Source organism: Vanacampus margaritifer, chromosome 8 (genome assembly GCF_051991255.1).
Source record: "Vanacampus margaritifer isolate UIUO_Vmar chromosome 8, RoL_Vmar_1.0, whole genome shotgun sequence".
Lineage (NCBI taxonomy): Eukaryota > Metazoa > Chordata > Actinopteri > Syngnathiformes > Syngnathidae > Vanacampus > Vanacampus margaritifer.
Genome location: NC_135439.1, coordinates 26,282,214 through 26,302,556, shown reverse-complemented (window position 1 = coordinate 26,302,556; position 20,343 = coordinate 26,282,214). Strand labels below are relative to the sequence as shown.

Below are 20,343 nucleotides of genomic sequence, written 5' to 3'. Positions count from 1 at the left end.
AAAATTACATTTATTTGCTGCACTTATTTACATTATTTTCATAACACACAGCTCTGCAAGAGCAATTAAAAAAAAATAGATAAAAGAATAAAATGCTTCAGAACATCAGAACATCACAAAAACATAGCGCCTCCTCATTCACGCTGCACAGTGCCCCGTTAACAGTCCAAATCTCACAAAAACTATCCAAATCTCCTGCTCTCTTGTAAAAACTAAAATCAATAAAGAGTCTGGACTTTATCAACTTTTTGCATAAAACCGTGGGATTGATTTCTGCCCCATCGTCAACTTTCCTTTTACACACCCATCTTGGCCTGGCTCAAAACGTTTAAAACCCGGCTTTCCCTCTTGATCTGGCCCTTGTGGTTAAAACCATAAATAAAAGAGTGCTTGTGAAAAACTACATTGCATTGGGTAAAAACCCTACCAACCAAATCAAAAACAGATCGCAAACGCTCGCACTGATAGAAACAATGAAAGACTGTTTCCCTGTGTCCACAGAAGGGGCAGGTATCCTCCACGGCTGGATTTATCGCGGAGACAAAGGAGTTCACGGCCACGATGCCGTGAAGGATCCGCCATTGAACATCGCTGTGTTTCTTGACCACTGGGGGCCTTGTATAAGGTGCCCCAAGCTGGCTTCAGTTTTTCATCCATAATTCTCCTCCATGGAGTTTCCAAGCGTCCGTTAAGTTTATTTTTATGTAAGGTTTTAACCATTGTTCGGTAGAATTGTTTTCCGGGCGCGGCTTCCAAAGAAACTGCTGGAATGTTCTCCAGCAAAAAGCCGCCGCAGTCACCCAAGTCTGGGAGCAGGCCGATGTGGGGGATGCCGTCCTCTGGGTTCGGAGTTAGGGAACCACTGCCATACAGACTGAGGAGGGAGCGCTCATGTCCAGCCAGTCTTCTTTTCCAGTGGTTCAGCAGCTGGTTGACGACCCTCCATGACCGTAGCCCCTTTTTTTAAAGTATCAATGTTCTCTTGTGACTTAGTTAAAACCACTACATCATCGGCATAGGCAGACAGTTTGAAAGACATACAGTGGTACCTTGGCTCACGAACTTAATTGGTTCCCACAGAGTATGTGAGCCGAAAAGTTTGTCTTCCTAACAAGTATTTCCCATAGGAAACCATTGAAATGAGAATAATCCGTTCCCAGGTCCCCATAAAACACAATTTTCTACTAAAAAAGCCTTAAAACTACACAAAATATACCTTATTTTATGTATAATAAATGTGCTATTGTATTGTAATTAAAGAAATACACTGTACTGTATAATAAAGTGTTTTTATTTGCAAAACTTGCAACTTGCCTTTGTGATGGTACAGTAGTTGAAGGCTTGATGGAATGGAGTGGGAGGAGGAGGGAGGGAGGGAGTTACTGTTTGGAAGGAGAGTCCTCCGGTGTGGCTTCTCTTCTTTGCTTCTTAGGAGACTCTTTATCCTTGTTGCTGACTAAAAACCTCTTAATTGACACCTGTTGCTCTCTGAGTTGTAAGGTCTTACGAAACTGAGGCATCACATTATCATTCATCATGTTGATGATTCTCATAGCCACAGTCTTTTCTGAATGGTACTGTTCGATAAAAGCCTGCACATCACTCCACTTAGTTAACATGGTCTTGATGCTCTCACTTGATGCTGCAGCCATCTCCTCCTCCTCGTCCTCACATGACAACTCCTGAATGGCTTCCTTCTGCTTGTCTTCTTGAAGATGAATCAAATCCTCTGACACCCTTAACCACACACGCACCCTTAATAGCTTCCTTGTTCTTAAGGACGGTAGCAATGGTAGACTTAGCGTACTGGTACTGGGACGCTAAGTAACACAAACGCGCACCTCGTTCGTGTTTGTCGATGATCTCCTTCTTCTGCTCGACCGTAATTTTCTTCAATGTCTTCTTAGGCTTAACACTAGCCTGTGGTGGGGTCTTTTTCGGTCCCATGGTAGCAAAAGTACACTCCGAAAGTACTCCAAAATGATCCAAAATGTCTACCGAACACAAATCACGTCCGCACTCAAACAAAGGGGGCGACGAACTGGGACACCGTGAGCGTGCGTCAGCTTCTCGTGATTTCTCGTGTCGCGTGATTTGGTTCGTCCGCCGAAAACTAGTTCGTCAGCCGAGACAAAATGCTCGCGGATTTAATGTTCGTGAGGTGAAAAGTTCGTGAGCTGAAGCGTTCGTGAGCCGAGGTACCACTGTACAGCAATGGGGGATGTACACACCGTTTAAAGTTTCCCTTAACTTGTGGAGCAGAGGCTCTATGGACAGAGAATAAAGCATCCCAGAGAGAAAGCAGCCCTGCCTCACCCCCCTCCGGACGTCGAAGGGGGCACTCAGACCACCATTTATTTTAAGAACACTCTCAATATCACAATGAAACACCCGGATCATGGCTATAAAATCAGGGCTGAAACCAAAGGCACCCATGGTTTGCCACAGGTACTGGTGTTCAACCCTGTCAAAAGCCTTTTCCTGGTCTATGGAAATAAGACCAGTCTCAAGAGCCAATGAATCGCAGAGTTCTAAAAAATCCCGAATTAGATTGACATTGTCACTAATGAGCCTGCCCGGCACGCAATAGGTCTGATCAGGGTGGATGATGGACGACATCACCTCTCGCAGCCTTAGGGCCAGCGCTTTGGACAAGATTTTGTAATCCGAGCACAGCAAGGACACAGGCCTCCAGTTCCTAATGTCCTGCAGGTCTCCCTTCTTCGGTAGCAGGGTGATGATGGCCCTCCTGCAGCTCAATGGGAGTTTCCCCTTTTTGATGCTGTCGTTCATCACGGCAAGCAAGTCTGGTCCGACAATCGGCCAGAAGGACTTGTAAAAGTCCACCGAAAGGCCGTCAATGCCAGGAGCCCTGCCACACTGCAGGCTCCCCAGGGCAGCTTCCAGCTCCTTGAGCCTCACCGGTGCCGCCAACTGGGGGGTTTTCTCCTGGCCCACCTGAGGGAGACCGCTTAAAAATTTGCTGTGTGTCTCTGGATTACTTGACCACTCATTCCTATAAAGATCTCTGTAGAAACCGGCAGCATATTTCCTGATCCCAGAAGAATCGGAGACTTCGGAACAGCCACCCGTGCGTAAGCAATGAATGATCTTCCTTTGTCCAACTGAGAGGGGGCATCCATCTGCAAGATGTTCATGAAACGCGACCTGATCAGCGCCCCCTGTGCCGAAACCCCGAGCAGGCCGGCCAGCGCCGACTGTTTGTACTTGAGGGAGTCTAAAAGCCCTCGATTTCCTGTAGAAGCAGCTAAAGACTGTAACTCCTCTACCTGTCTCTCCAGACCCCTTACAGTCCGGGTCAACTCACCCATGGCAAAGCGAGTGAAATTCTGTCACAGTTGTTTGGTCTGAGTTTTTCCGTAATCCCACCATTGCTGGATGGTGGGAAAATTGGGTCTGCTCTCTCTGTGGGATAACCCAAAAAACTTAAAAGCTGTTTTAAAAGCCTGGTTATTCAAAAGAGCTGTGTTAAAATGCCAATAGGCACTACGTAAGCGAATGTTCTGAATAAAAACGGAACAAGAAACAAGAAAATGATCGCTAAAACCAAGAGGCCGAATCGAGCACCTTTTAAAAATATTCAAAAGGTGACTAAAACAGTAAAAGCGATCAAGTCTGACGAAGGATAAATAATTCTCAGTCCTATGGCTCCATGTGTACTGTCGTGTGTTATGATAAAAACCTCTCCATAGGTTAGACAGCTCGTGGTCTTTAATGAGCTGTCTGAGTCTGTGAGACGACCCAGGGTGTGGCTCAGAATGATTCCTGTCCAGAGCGGGATTTTCAGTACAATTAAAATCACCGCCTAAAAACACGTAATCACCACGACACGCTTTAAGAGTATCATCTAAGTTATCCAAAAACGTGATCCTCTCCACCCCTCTGGTTGGAGCATAGCAAAAATACTAACTTAAAATTTTCATAGAAAGCTATAACTTTCAGGAAAAAACCTAGAATAATTTCCTCTACACTAAAGGAAGCCGGCAAAAAATTCTGAGCTAATAAAATCCCAACTCCACCACTGGCACTGGAACCATGGCTCAGAATTACCTCCCCCTTAAAATCTATTTTCCATTCGCAGACATTGTTGTCAGTGCTGTGCGTTTCTTGAACAAACAACACATTTAGTCTATTCAATTCCATCATCTTAAAAAGAGCAGCTCTTTTGAAATCAGCCAGGGCACCATTCATGTTCAAAGTTCCCATATTAAAATCACACATAAATGGGAAAATAAATAGCGACCCATTAGGACAACACAGCAATGACAAAAAAATCAATAAAAGGAGATTAATCACCAATTTCATCATTGTTCAATTCATCTCTGGCTTTTGCTATGCTCTTTCTGAGCCGATACATTTCTTGGTCGGTGAGCACTTCCCCAAGCCTTCGTGAAAGAGGCTTTGCGGACTTAATAAAAAGTCTGAGATCGGGAAAATGCTCGGATACGGTGGTTTGCCGTACCCCTTTTGCATCTTCAAGAAAACTCTTAATCATTTCGACAGAGTAAGGTACATCGTTGTCATCTTGTGTCAAGTCACATTCACTTTCAGCCGTTTTTCTATGTTTAACTATACCTTTCACAAGTACAATAAGTTTTCTTTTTTGTGACACTTTCAGTGTGTCATCATCAGACATTGCCTCATCACCTACACCAGCCATGTTTTCATTCACAAAAACATTATCACACGGAATGATGGCGTTTGCTCCCCTTATTTCTTTTATCGATTCCTGTATTTCGTTATCGTTTTGTGGCAGTGGCGGGCCACCGCCGGCTCCTGTCGACTCTTCCGCGGCCCCACCCACCACCGGCACCGTATCAACCGAATCCGCCAACCCCGCCGTCACCGGGGCGACCGGAGCCGACAGACCGGCCAACACCGGAGCCTCCGCCGCCGCCGGCTCCGTGAGCTGCGGCGCCCCTTCGGCCACCGCCGCACTGTTTTGCTTTTTTTATAAGACAGTTTTCAGCAGCTGTATCAGCGACGACTGCGACGTAAAACTGATTTATATCGTCTTGACCGGGCCATTGGCCGGTCAACCTATTTTTAGACTGATTCATTCATCGGTGCACTCGCATCGTTTAACTCAAAACCGGATTTCCAGTTCAAAGTGTTTGTTACCTCCCTAGGAGTGATATTTACTTGAAAAAAATACTAGGTTGATGCACTCAGAAATTCAAAGTAAATTTTATGAGGAAAACTTTACTAGATTTTTTTTAAAATAAATTCAAATGTCGGGAACGTGAGAGTTCATCTTCATCTTCACTAGTCTCTGCAGCTGGCCTAACTTCATAGACGGATGTCCTTGTGGTTCTCAACCATTTTCAAAGTATGCGGTGAGATCGGTAGAGCGACAATGATGAATGGCTGAACCCAAAGCTCAGTGTTGCCCAATGCTACAAGCACTCGAAATGTACATGCACAGCTAGGAACGAGCACGCACGACGTCGTTACGGCAGTTTGATTGACGGGATCGAGAACCAATCGTTAAGATGATCCAATCGGAACACGCAGTGCCAAAAGATCCTTTAATACACCTTTGATCGGCTTAAACCGTTTTTCAGTGAATCAGATGCCACTCATACTCACTTTTTTGTTCATACACACTGCCTCACAGAATAAAGGAAAAGGAATTTTGAGTCGTGTGTTCCTTTACAAACATAAAAACCTGAAGTGCCGTTTGGGAGCCCAAAAGAACCGCCGACCCTTAGTGAGTCAGGTTCTCTGAAAAAAAGACAAAATTGTTCTCAAAATTACATTACAGCAGAGCTATTTATTTATTTATTTTTAAATCAATTTAGTTTTGTTTCTAGACCAAAAAATAGTTCGCTGAATTTTTTTTTCATGTTTGCTGAAGTTTTACAGAATGTACATTTAAGAAACAAAAGCTTTTGATTCTATAAAAAATAAAAGAAAACTATTGTTTATGTATCATATTGTCATACTTTTATTGTTTAATAAAACTCTTGCTTCAGTTACCTGGGATTAACCTGCAAAAGAAAAAAAAAAAACCTCCATAAAGGTAGAAATTAGCTCCTCAAATCAAGGGGGCAAAAAGGAAAACAAATTTAAAATGATTCATCAGCATATGCACAGTGGTGCGCAGAAAACGGGCCGCTATGCATGTCATGAATCCCACAGTGACTTTGCATAGACCTATACGCTCAACTTGTGTGCAGAGTATCAACACTACACATTTATTCGTAAATGAAGCCCATTGCCACTCAACATGGCAACATCGTAACATTGGTGTACAACAGTGTACATTCACTCACCTTTAGCATCATCAACATTCACTCACCTTTAGCATCTGCAGAAACTCCACGATCTCCTTTTGTCATAGAGTTGTTATTGGGAGACGACAAGGACGATTGCCTATGGCTGAGGAAGACTCCTGGCGCCATGGGCTGCGACACTCCTGGCAACTTGACTGTTTCGCTGTTCAACTCATGATCTGTAAGGCTGCCATCTTGGCAGTCCTGATTGTGGTCTGGAGAGCTACTATCTTGAGAGATTTTTTGTGGCTCCTCTATCACTGGTGTCTTCTTTTTGATTATTTTCCTCTTTTTAGTTTTTTGTTGCTCCTCCTATTGACATCGTTTTATCAATTACTTGATTTTCTGAGCAGAATTTGAAATACTATTAAATTACAATTCTAACTATGCCTGAATTTACACACCTGATGAGAAAGCTTTGCTGCAGCAGCTGCCAAGCCTGTTTCTATTGAGGCTACTCGTGCTCCTTCTCTTGCAGGCCTTTCCTGTCGAGGACCTGAGGGACCTACACGAGCTGTGAGGACATGGAAAAAAAGACTTTTCAATTACAAAAGAAATACAATGTTAATAGAATGTTTATTGACCAACAGTAATCAAGACCTGTAGGGCTGTATGGAATGTCATCACTGTTTTTCCGTTTTTTCGATCTGGATTTGAAAATTGGATTATCCACCTCAGACTCCAATGATGGATAAACTGATGAAAGATCCAATAGTTTTCGTTAGAATCATTAGATACAACACACAAGCAATAAAATAAATTTTACTCTTGTATTTTGTGTATGAGTAAAGTCAAGATTATTTATAGTTAATTGTATGAGGCACGTTATTCTACACTTGGCCTAGTTACAATTTATGGACTGCGGGCCACATGCGGCCCAGAACAAACCACCGAGTGGCCTAGCCTCTGGTCCAACTCACCTGAATTGAATAGTATTCAAAAGATGCAGAGGGCATCTTGCAAGATTTCAGTAATCCCTACAGTGTTTCACACCGTGAATGCAACACTCCTCTTAGCCTAGCAACAACAGTCTACCGACATTGCAGAGCGTTGTTTTGAAGCATAACTAGCAGAGCTAACCGAGATAACCGATAGAACAAAAACGTGCCTTTCAACTTTGAAACGCTAAATTAACAATGAAAACCGTAAATTTAGCATTCATAGTTAACATTCGCAGGGTTGAAATTCTACCTACAGACGTGTTTGAAAGTGAAACACATTCCATAGCAGTAGATAAGTACACGGACGTAATTGATACTGCACAATTGTGACGATGCTAAAGTTGGCTCCAGGTCGCGCTCCTGCTAAAAGCGAAAGGCGGTGACTTTCTTTCAAATTGAAATTCAAAACATTCACCTCATTCATTTCACCTTGAGGGATAATCCGCCATAAAACATTAGATACACCCCGGATTCTCGTCTGTGGACCCCTGCCACCGTATGGCCATCTTGAACAAAACATTAGGTAAACCATGCAAATTGAACAGGAAGTGACTCAGAAGGGGGCCAAAATCAACAGGAAGTGCCCCTAATTGATCAGGAAGTGACTTTTTTTTTTGCTTTCTTTGTTAATTCACACTTCAACATCCAATTCAAATTTAGCACATAAGGAAGTGTCAAGTGCCTAAAAATCACAGAACGTAATGCAGAAATGCCCCAAAATCAACAGGAAGTACTGCCTCCAAATTAAAAGTAAATACGGCAAATTGAACAGAAAGTGTCCCAAAATCAACAGGGAATCAACTGGAAGAGACATGGAAATGCCACAAAATCAACAGGAAATGCCCCCAAAACATGAAGTGCCCCAAATTGAACAGAAAGTGACAAAGGTGCCACAAAATCAACAAGAAGGGCCCCAAATTGAACAGGACGTCAGTCGGAAAAAACACAAAATTAACAGGAATTGCTCCAAAATCAGTCAGAAGTGACCCGGAGGTGACTTAAAATTAATCGGACGTGACCTGGAAGTGCTCCAAAATCAAGAGGAAGGGCCCCAAACTTAACAGGAAGTGACTTCTAAGTGCCCCAAAATCCAAAGGAAGTGACCCAGAAGTTTTCTCAGAATCAACAGTGCCCCAAATTGAACAGGAAGTGACCCAGAAGCACCAAGTCCTACAAGTACTACTATTACTACTACTGTTGGGTGACGTAGCTCCAGTGGTAGAGCGGTCAGCTCACAACCAATAGGTTGCAAGTTCTATCACATGCCATGTATCCTTGAACAAGATACTGAACTCCTGATGCTGCATCATCAGGAGGTGAAAGAGTAATCCAATATAAAGCGCTTTGAGGGCCTTGTAAGGTGGAAAAGCACTTTATAAATGAAGTACCATTTACTAGTACTAGTACTACGACAAGCACTACAAGTGGTACTACTTATACTACTATAATGACTAATACTACTAGTGCTACTAATTCTGACATACAACATCTGATTTACACCGTTCAAATTTCAACATGCTCCAAAAATTCATACCTTCCAAGTCACTATTTTTCTCATTGCACATACTTAGTGTCATAATTTGGGTTGGGTAGTTTTTTTGTTTGTTTTTCTGTCATGGTTAAGGTTTAATTTGGGTTTTGTTTTGATTTTGTCATGTTTCTGTCATGATCTGTTGTGCTCTGTTTTTCCTTGTGTATCTCCCTTGGTCTTGTTAAGTGTAATCCTGCCCTTCCTCATGTCAACCAATCAGTGCCCACAGCCACTCGTGTCTTGGCCAGGTGTGTCTCGTTTTGTCAGTGTGTGTGTAGATATTCTCTTGTCTCTCCTCTGTCTACGTCGATCCATTTTTGTTTCCTCCCGACATGCTGTCGCATTTTTGCCATGTAGTTCCTCCCACGTTTGGCCTTGTTTGCTTTCTTGCAGTTTGTTGTTTTTGTTTCTGACCAGTACCTCGTTTACTAGTGATGTCCCGATCTGATCACGTAATCGGATATCGGGCCCGATCACGAGTTTGCTGACTTGGAATCAGACATTGTTTCCCAATCATGATTGGGATAAATATATGAGGTTATTTTTTACAACTTATTATTAAATCAGGAGTTGGGCAGTGGCACAGAGTGACACTTCATTTTTCCATGCGTGCGGCATGGCATCACTTTACTACAATGACAATATTAATGATATTGAGCTGAACAAGGAAATGGCGCCGAGGTATTTGGAAGTAGATGACAATAAGTTATTATCATCTTTAATGTGGAAAGTGGAGACAGTGCGACTTGCACTGTGTGCAATGTGAGCATTTTGTGTGGCGGAAAGGATATACAGTAGATGCGTTGCACTTTATTGACATCCAAGCAGATCCAGCTGCGGGTGCGCTTCATTTCCTCACCGCGAATCCAGCTGCAGTGCCTGCGCCGGCAACACTGGAGTCTGGACGCCCTTCGAAGAGAGCCCGGCGCCTATCCTAGCGTAAATCCAGAGGATTGGACGTCCTAGCGGGGTCGCCAAAACCCGCCCGAGCCGGCAGTCTAGACTGGTGCGATTCCATACCCAAAGTCATGTTATGGTTAGATTAAATACATTTTGCTTGCTTGTTCTTCAAATGCAGCCTTTTGTTTATTGCGAAGTTGGCTTGTTTCACACACACACACATATATACCATGGCGATGTAATTTTTTTGTTTTCCTGGTTCTTTTTCTAATGCGGAAGTAAAACCCCGCCTCTCATTGTGTGCTTGCCGCGCCCCCGGCGACCTGGCTGCAGCCTGCTCTCTGAAAACTCCTCTGAATGGCCCGCAATGCAAGCCATCGATTCTTCAATAAACATTTGAAACAAAACGTCTCCTTGCCGCAAGAAATCGTGGAGGAGGAGGGGAAGAGAGGGAAAGAGAAGAAAGAAGGATGAAAAAAAAAAAACTGAGCCGACCTGTTGCTTACAGGGCGATCGCTCTAACCACTACACTATCCCTCCGGTTATGTTTTAGCAGCTCAAAGATTTTTTTTATAATAGTTGTTTTTTTTTGTTGTGCACTCACACAAACAAGCACACATACAAACATGGTCTCCCAGGCGAGGAAGCAAACCCACGGCAACCTGCATCTTAGGCAAGTGACGGTACCACTCCGCCACCTGGAGCCCAGCAGCTCAAAGATTTTACTTGTAGCCAGAACCTTTTGGGAGATTTTAAAACAGCCAATTGTCATTGCACTTTGGCATTCCAAATGTAAAGAATAATTGATTGCTTTGAATTCATTTGGACAGAATGTTTACTGATAAAGGCTACTTATGTCACTATTCCATGGAGGTCTCCAAGAAAGTGGGCGTTCGTTTAGTCCCCAGAAGCGGTGCAGGGGTGGATTCCCTCTGTATGACGTCAAAAAGTGCCAACAGCTCTTTTTTTTTCAGGTTGGGAGGGGCTGGTGCTTGGAGAGCAGAATAACCTAGAATTTCTCATAGAAGGGCGAATGGAAAAAAACACCACTTCGGTGATGTTTTTGGTGATGAATTAGCATTTTAACATGGTTAAAAATATTCACAAAGTTGATTTTTCACGTTGCTGTCCCTTAAAAAGTTTAGGAATAAATAATTTACAAATTGCTAGCTCATAACTTGTAAATGCATTAACAAAAGATGAAGTCATGATGAGCTACTATATGAACTCATGATGAACTAATAATTTGCAACTATTGAAGAATTCCCCTCCGTGAGTCATCACCTTATCGTGGTGGAGGGGTTTGCGTGTCCCAATGAGCCTGGGAGCTATGTTGTCCGGGGCTTCATGCCCCTGGTAGGGCCACCCAAGGTCCTAGGTGAGGGACCAGACAAAGCATGGCTCAAACGACCCCAATGACGAATACAAACCTTGGATTTTCGTTTCCCTTGCCCGGACGCGGGTCACCGGGGCCCCCCTCTGGAGCTAGGCCTGGAGGTGGGGCTCGAAGGCGAGCGTCTGGTGGCCGGGCCTATACCCATGGGGACCGGCCGGGCACAGCCCGAAAAGGCAACGTGGGTCCCCCTTCCCATGGGCTCACCACCGGTGGAAGGGGCCAAAGGGGTCGGGTGCGCAGTGAGTTGGGTGGCAGCCAAAGGCGGGGGCCTTGGCGGTCTGACCCCCGGCTACTGAAGCTAGCTCTGGGGACATGGAATGTCACCTCTCTGACAGGGAAGGAGCTCGAGCTGGTGTGCGAGGCTGAGAAGTTCCGACTAGATGTAGTCGGACTCACCTCCACACACGGCTTGGGTTCTGGTACCAATCCTCTCGAGAGGGGCTGGACCCTCTTCCACTCTGGAGTTGCCCACGGTGAGAGGCGCAGAGCAGGTGTGGGCATACTCATTGCCCCCCAGCTAGCCGCCTGTACGTTGGGGTTTACCCCGGTGAATGAGAGGGTAGCCTCCCTCCGCCTTCGGGTGGGGGGACGGGTCATGATTGTTGTTTGTGCTTATGCACCGAACAGCAGCTCAGAGTACCCACCCTTTCTGGAGTCCTTGGAGGGTGTGCTGGAGAGCGCACCCCCTGGAGACTCCCTCGTTCTACTGGGGGACTTCAACGCTCACGTGGGTAATGACAGTGAGACCTGGAGGGGCGTGATTGGGAGGAATGGCCCCCCCGATCGAAACCCGAGTGGTGTTTTGTTATTGGACTTCTGTGCTCGCCACGGACTGTCCATAACGAACACCATGTTCAAGCACAAGAGTGTCCATATGTGCACCTGGCACCAGGACACCCTAGGCCGTAGTTCGATGATCGACTTTGTAGTCGTGTCATCGGACTTGCGGCCGTATGTGTTGGACACTCGGGTAAAGAGAGGGGCGGAGCTGTCAACTGATCACCACCTGGTGGTGTGTTGGCTCCGATGGCGGGGTAAGATGCCGGTCCGACCAGGCAGGCCCAAACGTACTGTGAGGGTCTGCTGGGAACGTCTGGCAGAATCCCCTGTCAGAAAGAGTTTCAACGCCCATCTCCGGCAGAGCTTCTCCATTGTCCCGGGGGAGGCGGGGGACATTGAGTCCGAGTGGACCATGTTCCGCGCTTCAATTGTTGAGGCGGCCGATCGGAGCTGTGGCCGTAAGGTGGTTGGTGCCTGTCGTGGCGGCAATCCTCGAACCCGCTGGTGGACACCAGCGGTAAGGGATGCCGTCAAGCTGAAGAAGGAGTCCTATCGGGCCTTTTTGGCCTGTGGGACTCCGGAGGCTGCTGACGGGTACCGGCTGGCCAAGCGGAATGCGGCTTTGGCGGTCGCTGAGGCAAAAACTCGGGCATGGGAGGAGTTCGGTGAGGCCATGGAAAACGACTTCCGGACGGCTTCGAGGAAATTCTGGTCCATCATCCGGCGTCTCAGGAGAGGAAAGCAGTGCACCGTTAACACTGTGTATAGTGGAGACGGAGTGCTGTTGACCTCAACTCGGGACGTCGTGAACCGGTGGGGAGAGTACTTCGAAGACCTCCTCAATTCCACCAACACGCCTTCCTTTGAGGAAGCAGGGTCTGGGGACTCTGAGGTGGGCTCCCCTATCTCTGGGGTCGAAGTCGCCGAGGTGGTTGGAAAGCTTCTCGGTGGCAGGGCCTCGGGGGTGGATGAGATCCGCCCGGAGTTCCTGAAGGCTCTGGATGTTGTGGGGCTGTCGTGGTTGACACGTCTCTGCAGCATCGCGTGGACATCGGGGACGGTGCCTCTGGATTGGCAGACCGGGGTGGTGGTTCCCCTTTTTAAGAAGGGGGACCGGAGGGTGTGTTCCAACTTTAGAGGGATCACACTCCTCAGCCTCCCAGGTAAGGTCTATTCAGGGGTGCTGGAGAGGAGGGTCCGTCGGGAGGTCAAATCTCGGATCCAGGAGGAGCAGTGTGGTTTTCGTCCCGGCCGTGGAACAGTGGACCAGCTCTACACCCTCAGCAGGATCCTCGAGGGTGCGTGGGAATTCGCCCAACCAGTCCACATGTGCTTTGTGGACTTGGAGAAGGCGTTTGACCGTGTACCTCGGGGAGTTCTGTGGGGGGTGCTTCGGGAGTATGGGTTACCGAGCCCCCTGATACGGGCCATTCGGTCCCTGTACGACCGATGTCAGAGTCTGGTCCGCATTGCCGGCAGTAAGTCGAATTTGTTTCCGGTGAGGGTTGGACTCCGCCAAGGTTGCCCTTTGTCACCGATTCTGTTCATAACTTTTATGGACAGAATTTCTAGGCGTAGCCGAGGCGTTGAGGGGGTCCGGTTTGGTGGCCTCAGCATTGCATCTCTGCTTTTTGCAGATGATGTGGTGCTGTTGGCTTCTTCAAGCCGTGACCTCCAGCTCTCACTGGAGCGGTTCGCAGCCGAGTGTGAAGCGGTTGGGATGAGGATCAGCACCTCCAAATCCGAGACCATGGTCCTCAGTCGGAAAAGGGTGGAGTGCCCTCTCCGGGTCGGGGAGGAGGTCCTGCCCCAAGTGGAGGAGTTCAATTATCTTGGGGTCTTGTTCACGAGTGAGGGTAGGTTAGAGCGGGAGATCGACAGGCGGATCGGTGCAGCGTCTGCAGTGATGCGGACGCTGTATCGGTCCGTTGTGGTGAAGAAGGAGCTGAGCCGAAAGGCAAAGCTCTCGATTTACCGGTCGATCTACGTTCCTACCCTCACCTATGGTCACGAGCTGTGGGTCGTGACCGAAAGAATAAGATCCCGGATACAAGCGGCCGAAATGAGTTTCCTCCGCAGGGTAGCCGGGCTCTCCCTTAGAGATAGGGTGAGAAGCTCGGTCATCCGAGAGGGACTCAGCGTCGAGTCGCTGCTCCTCCACGTTGAGAGGAACCAGTTGAGGTGGCTCGGGCATCTGGTTCGGATGCCTTCTGGACGCCTCCCTGGGGAGGTGTTCCGGGCATGTCCTACCGGCAGGAGGCCCCGGGGACGACCCAGGACACGCTGGAGAGACTATGTCTCTCGGCTGTCCTGGGAACGCCTTGGGGTCCCGTCGGATGAGCTGGCTGAAGTGGCTGGGGAGAGGGAAGTCTGGGCTTCCCTGCTAAAGCTGCTGCCCCCGCGACCCGACCCCGGATAAGCGGAAGAAGACGGACGGACGGACGGACGGACTATTGAAGAATTATGAACTAATAACTTGCAAATATTAACTAAATATTTACTCATGATTAAGAAATATCAATTACTAATCATTAAAATGCATAAGCAAAAGTTGAAGTCATGATGAGCAAATATTAACTCGTTGAATGAACTACAGTAATTTGAAACAATTTAAAAATTATGAACTACTAGTTTACAAATACTGATTAGGTCATGATTCAGAAATATTCATTACGAATAATTAAAATGCATAAGTAAAAGATGACGTCATGATGGGCAGTTATGAATTCATGTTAAAAAATTGTATCTGTGGTATTGACTAATACAAACCAGCAACTTCGTTTGAGTGTGTCGAGTTTTCGATCGTCTTTCTACTCATTTTGGTAAGTTAGCCCCATTCGCTAATCAAAGCTAACCGCTAGCATTAGCAGGCCGTACCATGGTCACAACAAAAGAAATCCTGCCAACTACCGCCCCATCACCTTTCTGTCTGTACCATCCAAAGTTGTGGCTTCCATAATCTTGCAGCGTCTTCAGCCCTACCTTGTCTCCAAGCGCTACCCACAACAAGCTGGCTTCACCCGAAACCACTTGACAACTGACTGCATCCTTGCCGTCCAGATTCTGTCCGAGCAGCGGGGAGAATACCTACAGCCCCGCCTCACCACGTACATCAATCTCAAAGCGGAGTTTGACTTGCTCGATCGAGGTGTCCTCTGGCTTCTGCTTCAGGACATTGGCATCTCGCGCAAGTACATCAACACCCTGCGGGATCTGTACACGGATACAACAGGCACAGTCCAAGCAGACGGCATGGTCTCAAAGCCGTTCCGCACCAGCTCAGGTATGCGGTAGACTAACCTGGGTAGCACAGGTGGCTGTCATCATTTCCGACCTTTTTCGACCTTGGTCGCAACGGCCAACTAACTGGCCATGTGACCACTAATACAATGGTCACTAATGAAAACCTATTGCAATACAGTTTGTTATACTGTATGTTGATACCTATCTTTATTACTGCGATGTATAGACAGGTAGGCTGGGAGCCAGGTCCACTCCTCAGGATGTTTTTGTTACCTTTTTGACTATGGTTTCCTGTTATCTCATACCTTGGGCCATCACAAGTTGATAGGGACCACCCCAACTCGGGGCCGTTTGGTCACAGGGGCCAAAAAACACCCCTTTTGGGAAAAGCTTCTGGCAAATAAATTATGTAATTGCTAAAAGTTTGCATGGTGTATCCTGACACATGGGGAACTTCCTGTATTTCAATTCTCAAATATCACCCTAAAAGACGAAAAAATGTCTCCGCTGACATTTCAAACATTTTATTTTACATCTCACTGCCTCAAATGTAGATTAAAAACATCTAACATTTGTAACCTTCAATTTAAGTCCAAGATGAGCTTTCAATCTGAAGTATTATTATGGGGGCTATAACCAATACTCCAAATTTTTGGGGCTGCTATCGTTCACTTTGCTTCAGCACCCCCAAAAAAGGGCTAAATACACGTCTGCCACCAGCTATGACCAAAATACTCCACTGTACATTAAATCGAAAAAAAAAACCCGGAAAACTCCATAATTACCATTCCCAATGGCATTAAGCTATTTTTCTGCATCTAAATAAAATCCTAAACAATATTTGAAACATGGGTTATGTAGTACTATACTATCTTAAGTGAATTACATAAAAAGTGAATAATGTTATGCCCTTAGGTGGACCAGGGTATCCAGGCACAACATTAAACATGATCACACAAAATCCGGGAACCAAATAGGATATTTAGAAAAGAACAAAACCCTGACAAGGAATAAAAATGACTTGTTAAGTTCCGGTTCTTTTATCTTGACTGCATGTTCTCAGTTGAACTGTTTACTTGATGCTAGAAAAATTGAGTGCACAGCTGTGGAGCCTTATCCGCTGAATGCGGAAGAAGGTCTGCTCTATTCAAAATGGCCTCTACTCTTAAGGCCTAGAAACACCAATCCGACGTTGGCCAAATGTAACCGATGCCTACCCACTGTGGCATCAGCAAAATTACGTAAATACACACCGCACCGACTATTACGTACTTTCAGCGCATTTGCGAGAAGTAATTCCCCTCTATTCCATCAGCGGTGGTAGTAATTATTCCTTAAGGTAACCGGAAACCTCAGGGGCGGGATATAATGTGAAAAAGTGATTATATTTACTAATTACAAACAGTTGCTATACCTCTCAAGTATAAAAGTAAATCCTATCTGCTATATCCAGTCGCGTCCCCATGTCATGCCATAGTTTAGCTTTCATACTTTTGTCGGCATACCCTTTAACATAATATCATACCAACGTAATATCATACAATGCCGGCCTATCTTGAACCAAAGAGATGAAGTCATCTTCCTGATATTCTGTGCTGACAGACTTCCTCTTCTTGCCCCGTACGCTGATTCGCTAGCTAACAGCAAATCACAGTGATCAAATGCCCCAACGCCGATTGCAATTCCTCCTTGTAAAACACCTCCAGCTTGACTAGGTTAGATGGAGAGTGTTTGTGAACCGCATCCCTATTGGATTTAGATCAGGACTTTGACTATGCCACACTAGCACATTGATGCCGTTTTTTTTTTTAACCATTGCATTGTCGCTTTAGCTGTATGCTTCGGGTTATTGTCTTGCTGCAAGGTGAGCCTTTGTCCCAGTCTCAGGTCTATTGCAAACCTCAACGGGTTATTTTCCATGATCGCCCAATTGTTGGCACCAACCATCTCCCCTTCTACTCGCACTATCTTCCCTGTCCCTGCAGAAGAGAAGCACCCCCAGAGCATGATGCTCCCACCACAATGTTTGACAGTGGAGATGGTGTGTTGAGACTGATTAGCAGTGTTGTTTTTACACCAAACAGTGTTTGAAATTAGGCCAAAAAGTTCAATTTCTTCCACTTGTCAGCGGTTTATCCTACATGGCTCCTGGCAAACTGCAGATGTGACTTATTGTGGCTCGCTTTTTGAAATGGGTTTCTTCTTCCCACCCTTCCATACAGGCCACATTTGTTTGTGCAGTACTTGACTGTGCAGTAATTGGTTGTTCTATAGACAGATTCCCATACCTCTGTTGTGGATCTTTGCAGTTCATTTAGAGCAGGGGGGGTTGTCTTGGTAGATTTGTGGTTTGGTACTCCATCCACTTATGGACTATGTTGGGAATAACGGCGTTTAAACGGCGTTAGGAAACGCAGTTTTTTTTTTTTAAATGAACAGACTAATCTAATTAATTATTTTACCCGTATTTGAAATGCCGTTATCGTTATTGTATTTGAAATGTGTTGCGTTCCAATTCATTCATTGTTTTTAAGGATGGAAGTAGGCTGCAAGACGTTGTCCAGTTGTGTGTTGCTCTGAAATGTCATTTGCACACAGTTAGAGGCACTGTTGTTGTCGGACCTCGTCACAATAAAAGTCTCTTGACAGCTGAAATGTATAGAGACTTTTATTTTGGAGGTGCCGCGGAAAGCGTGTCACGGCGTGATGGACGTGTCTTCCTTTTGGACTTAGCTCGCCTGGAAGTCATTCGTGAGTGACATTAATCAAAATAACAGTAGATATTTGCCGAAAAACGGCTGCCATGAGGAGCGATTTGTTGACATTTCTGCTCCACCAAGAACCATTAACATTACAACTCCACAAGCAAGCGCCATAAGTACCATAACAGCAATCAAGAAAAGATACCGGTGTTTGGTAAGTCATAGCGACGCGCTCGCCTAGTGTAATTAATAGCGCCAACAATTCTATTTCTCTTATTTCCCGAGTGCTAAACATGTGAAAGTGTTTAAAGAAATGTCCAGTCTCTGCAAATCACACTGATGGAGGCTGATGGAGTTGAGGTCGGTCTGGAGCACTGAACAACCAGTAATTAAAGTGAGAAACGTTGCGCAGTTGTGAATGATGCAAGCTTAGAGTTTTCTGACGTAAATCAATCAATTAACATGTCTTTAAATGTGTAGAATTATGAACTGAATATAATAACCATAATCTCTTAATTGAAATTGTACAAAAGTTTTTCAGAGAGATCATGTGGAACCTGATGATTTGAGGAAATTGAGTTATGGCAATGATTTTGGCCATGATAGCATTAAGCACTGTATATTTCATAGCATTTGGTGTTTTATTTTATATATTATTATTTTAACCTGCAACAATCATAAAAAAAGCCCGTGAAATCCTAAAGGGACTGGCTAGGACTGCTTACATATTAACTATAGATGACATATGTGCCACAAATCGCCATATATTATTTTCTTTTTATTATTATTCTAATTGCTTCAGTAATTGGCAGTGGTAGAACATAGATATGACATAAATATTCACAAAAATAAACAAACACCCTATAGGCTGGACATAATTTGAATTCCTTGTATAAAAATATAATAACAATATTCACTAGAGCTCCGAGCAGCTATAAAGGGCCCTCGCAGCCCGGGCCACTTTGGGGTACTTGCACATTGGGGTACAGGCACGTTGGGGTACAAGTACATTCAAATCCAAATTTCTTTGAAAATTACATAATATACCTTTACAAATGAATAGTTTTTATTTTTTGTCAGGAGTGATGAGTCTGTAAAGCTCAAAGAATTTTGGTCAATGTTAAGACCCTCAAAAATCAGCGTCCATTTTTATTTTTGGGCAATGACTTGCCCTGATTGGCATTTTTAAAGTACATATATATATATACACATCATCGTTAGTTTTACTCATAGCACAATATGGCTTGTATAGTCCATAAAGGGCATCAAAAATAAATAAATAAATAAAAAGTACATATGTATTGATAGGTCTGATGCCACTGAACATTTTGATTGGTGGAAAGTAAAAAAATATATATTCATAAATGACTTAGTTATCACACTTACAAAGAGTATCCAAATTTTGGACAAAATACCTTATGTGTCGTACTTTTTTTTGTCGAGCCAAGGTCTAGTTGGCGCTATATTTATAACTGACTAATGTCATAGAGATACTTTCAGGTCGTGACTATAAACATACATGTGAAGTTTGGGATTTTTTGCCTGTACCAAGGAGTTACTACGCATTTCGTCTTTCATGGTGAAGGAAATATGAAACACAAAAGTGATGCCCCATCCCCGTCAAATACCATTTCTAAGGGTCGTTTTTTTTTCAGCTGTTGATGGGCGAAGTCTTGACACGGTCCAGGCCAAGTTTTAAGTAAATCGGCTGAAACGTGTTAAATGGGCCAATGAATGCCCCCTGTAAATGTGCAAAAATCAGCAAAAAATGGGACATTGAAAATTTCATAGCTCATTTCCTGTTCATTTTAGCATGTGGGTCCAGGAGACTTTTTTTGTAGGTGTTGGGCTCCTTCATGTACTTAAAAATTGTCGTAGTGCTTGATTTAACGTACAACCGGGGCTGCTTTGTTAAAAATTAGTAGGGGGTGCGAGTGAGTCATTTTTGTAAAAATCATACAATACATGATAAAATATTGCTAATTTTGCTAGGCCAGATGTGTGTGCCAAGTTTCACGAATGTCTGTGCATGTTTAGGCCCTCAAAATCAGCGTTGTTTTCTTGGCGAACAGTGTGTAGCCCCGCCCACAGTAATTTACGTAAAGTCGCAAACTTCATAGCTCACTTCCTGTACATTTTAGGATATGGCCATTACACGTGCCTGACAATTTTCTTAGCTGTAGGTCAAACGTGCCGGGATTGTTTTTCATTTTTGTCCTCTAGGGTGCGCTATGGAGCCATGTCATTATGACAACTTCATAATCTCAAATTTTTCGACGTGCCCGAAGAGTGTGCAAAGTTTGGTGAGTTTTCGTTCATGTCTAGGGAGTCAAAAATTGGATCGTTTGCAGAGAAGAAGAAGAAGAAGAAGAAGGAAAAACAATAGGGACCTTCCTTCGGTCAAATTGTCGTAGTGCTTGATTAAACGTACAACCGGGGCTGCTTCGTTAAAAATTAGTAGGGGGTGCTAGTGAGTCATTTTTGTAAAAATCATACAACACATGATAAAATATTGCTAATTTTGCTAGGCCAGATGTGTCTGCCAAGTTTCACG

At 44.9% G+C, this 20,343-nt stretch overlaps 1 protein-coding gene across 2 annotated transcripts in view; it reads right to left on the bottom strand.

The window, feature by feature from the left end:
- phf2 (PHD finger protein 2) overlaps positions 1–20,343 on the bottom strand; it is a 155,926-nt gene that overhangs the window by 15,994 nt on the left and 119,589 nt on the right. For both annotated transcript variants that reach the window (XM_077572755.1, XM_077572756.1), the window contains 3 exons: positions 6,897–6,992; positions 6,701–6,810; positions 6,323–6,608 (listed from right to left, as the gene is read on the bottom strand). In XM_077572755.1, coding sequence (XP_077428881.1) covers positions 6,323–6,608; positions 6,701–6,810; positions 6,897–6,992 — 492 coding nt within the window. The remainder of the gene's footprint in view (positions 1–6,322; positions 6,609–6,700; positions 6,811–6,896; positions 6,993–20,343) is intronic.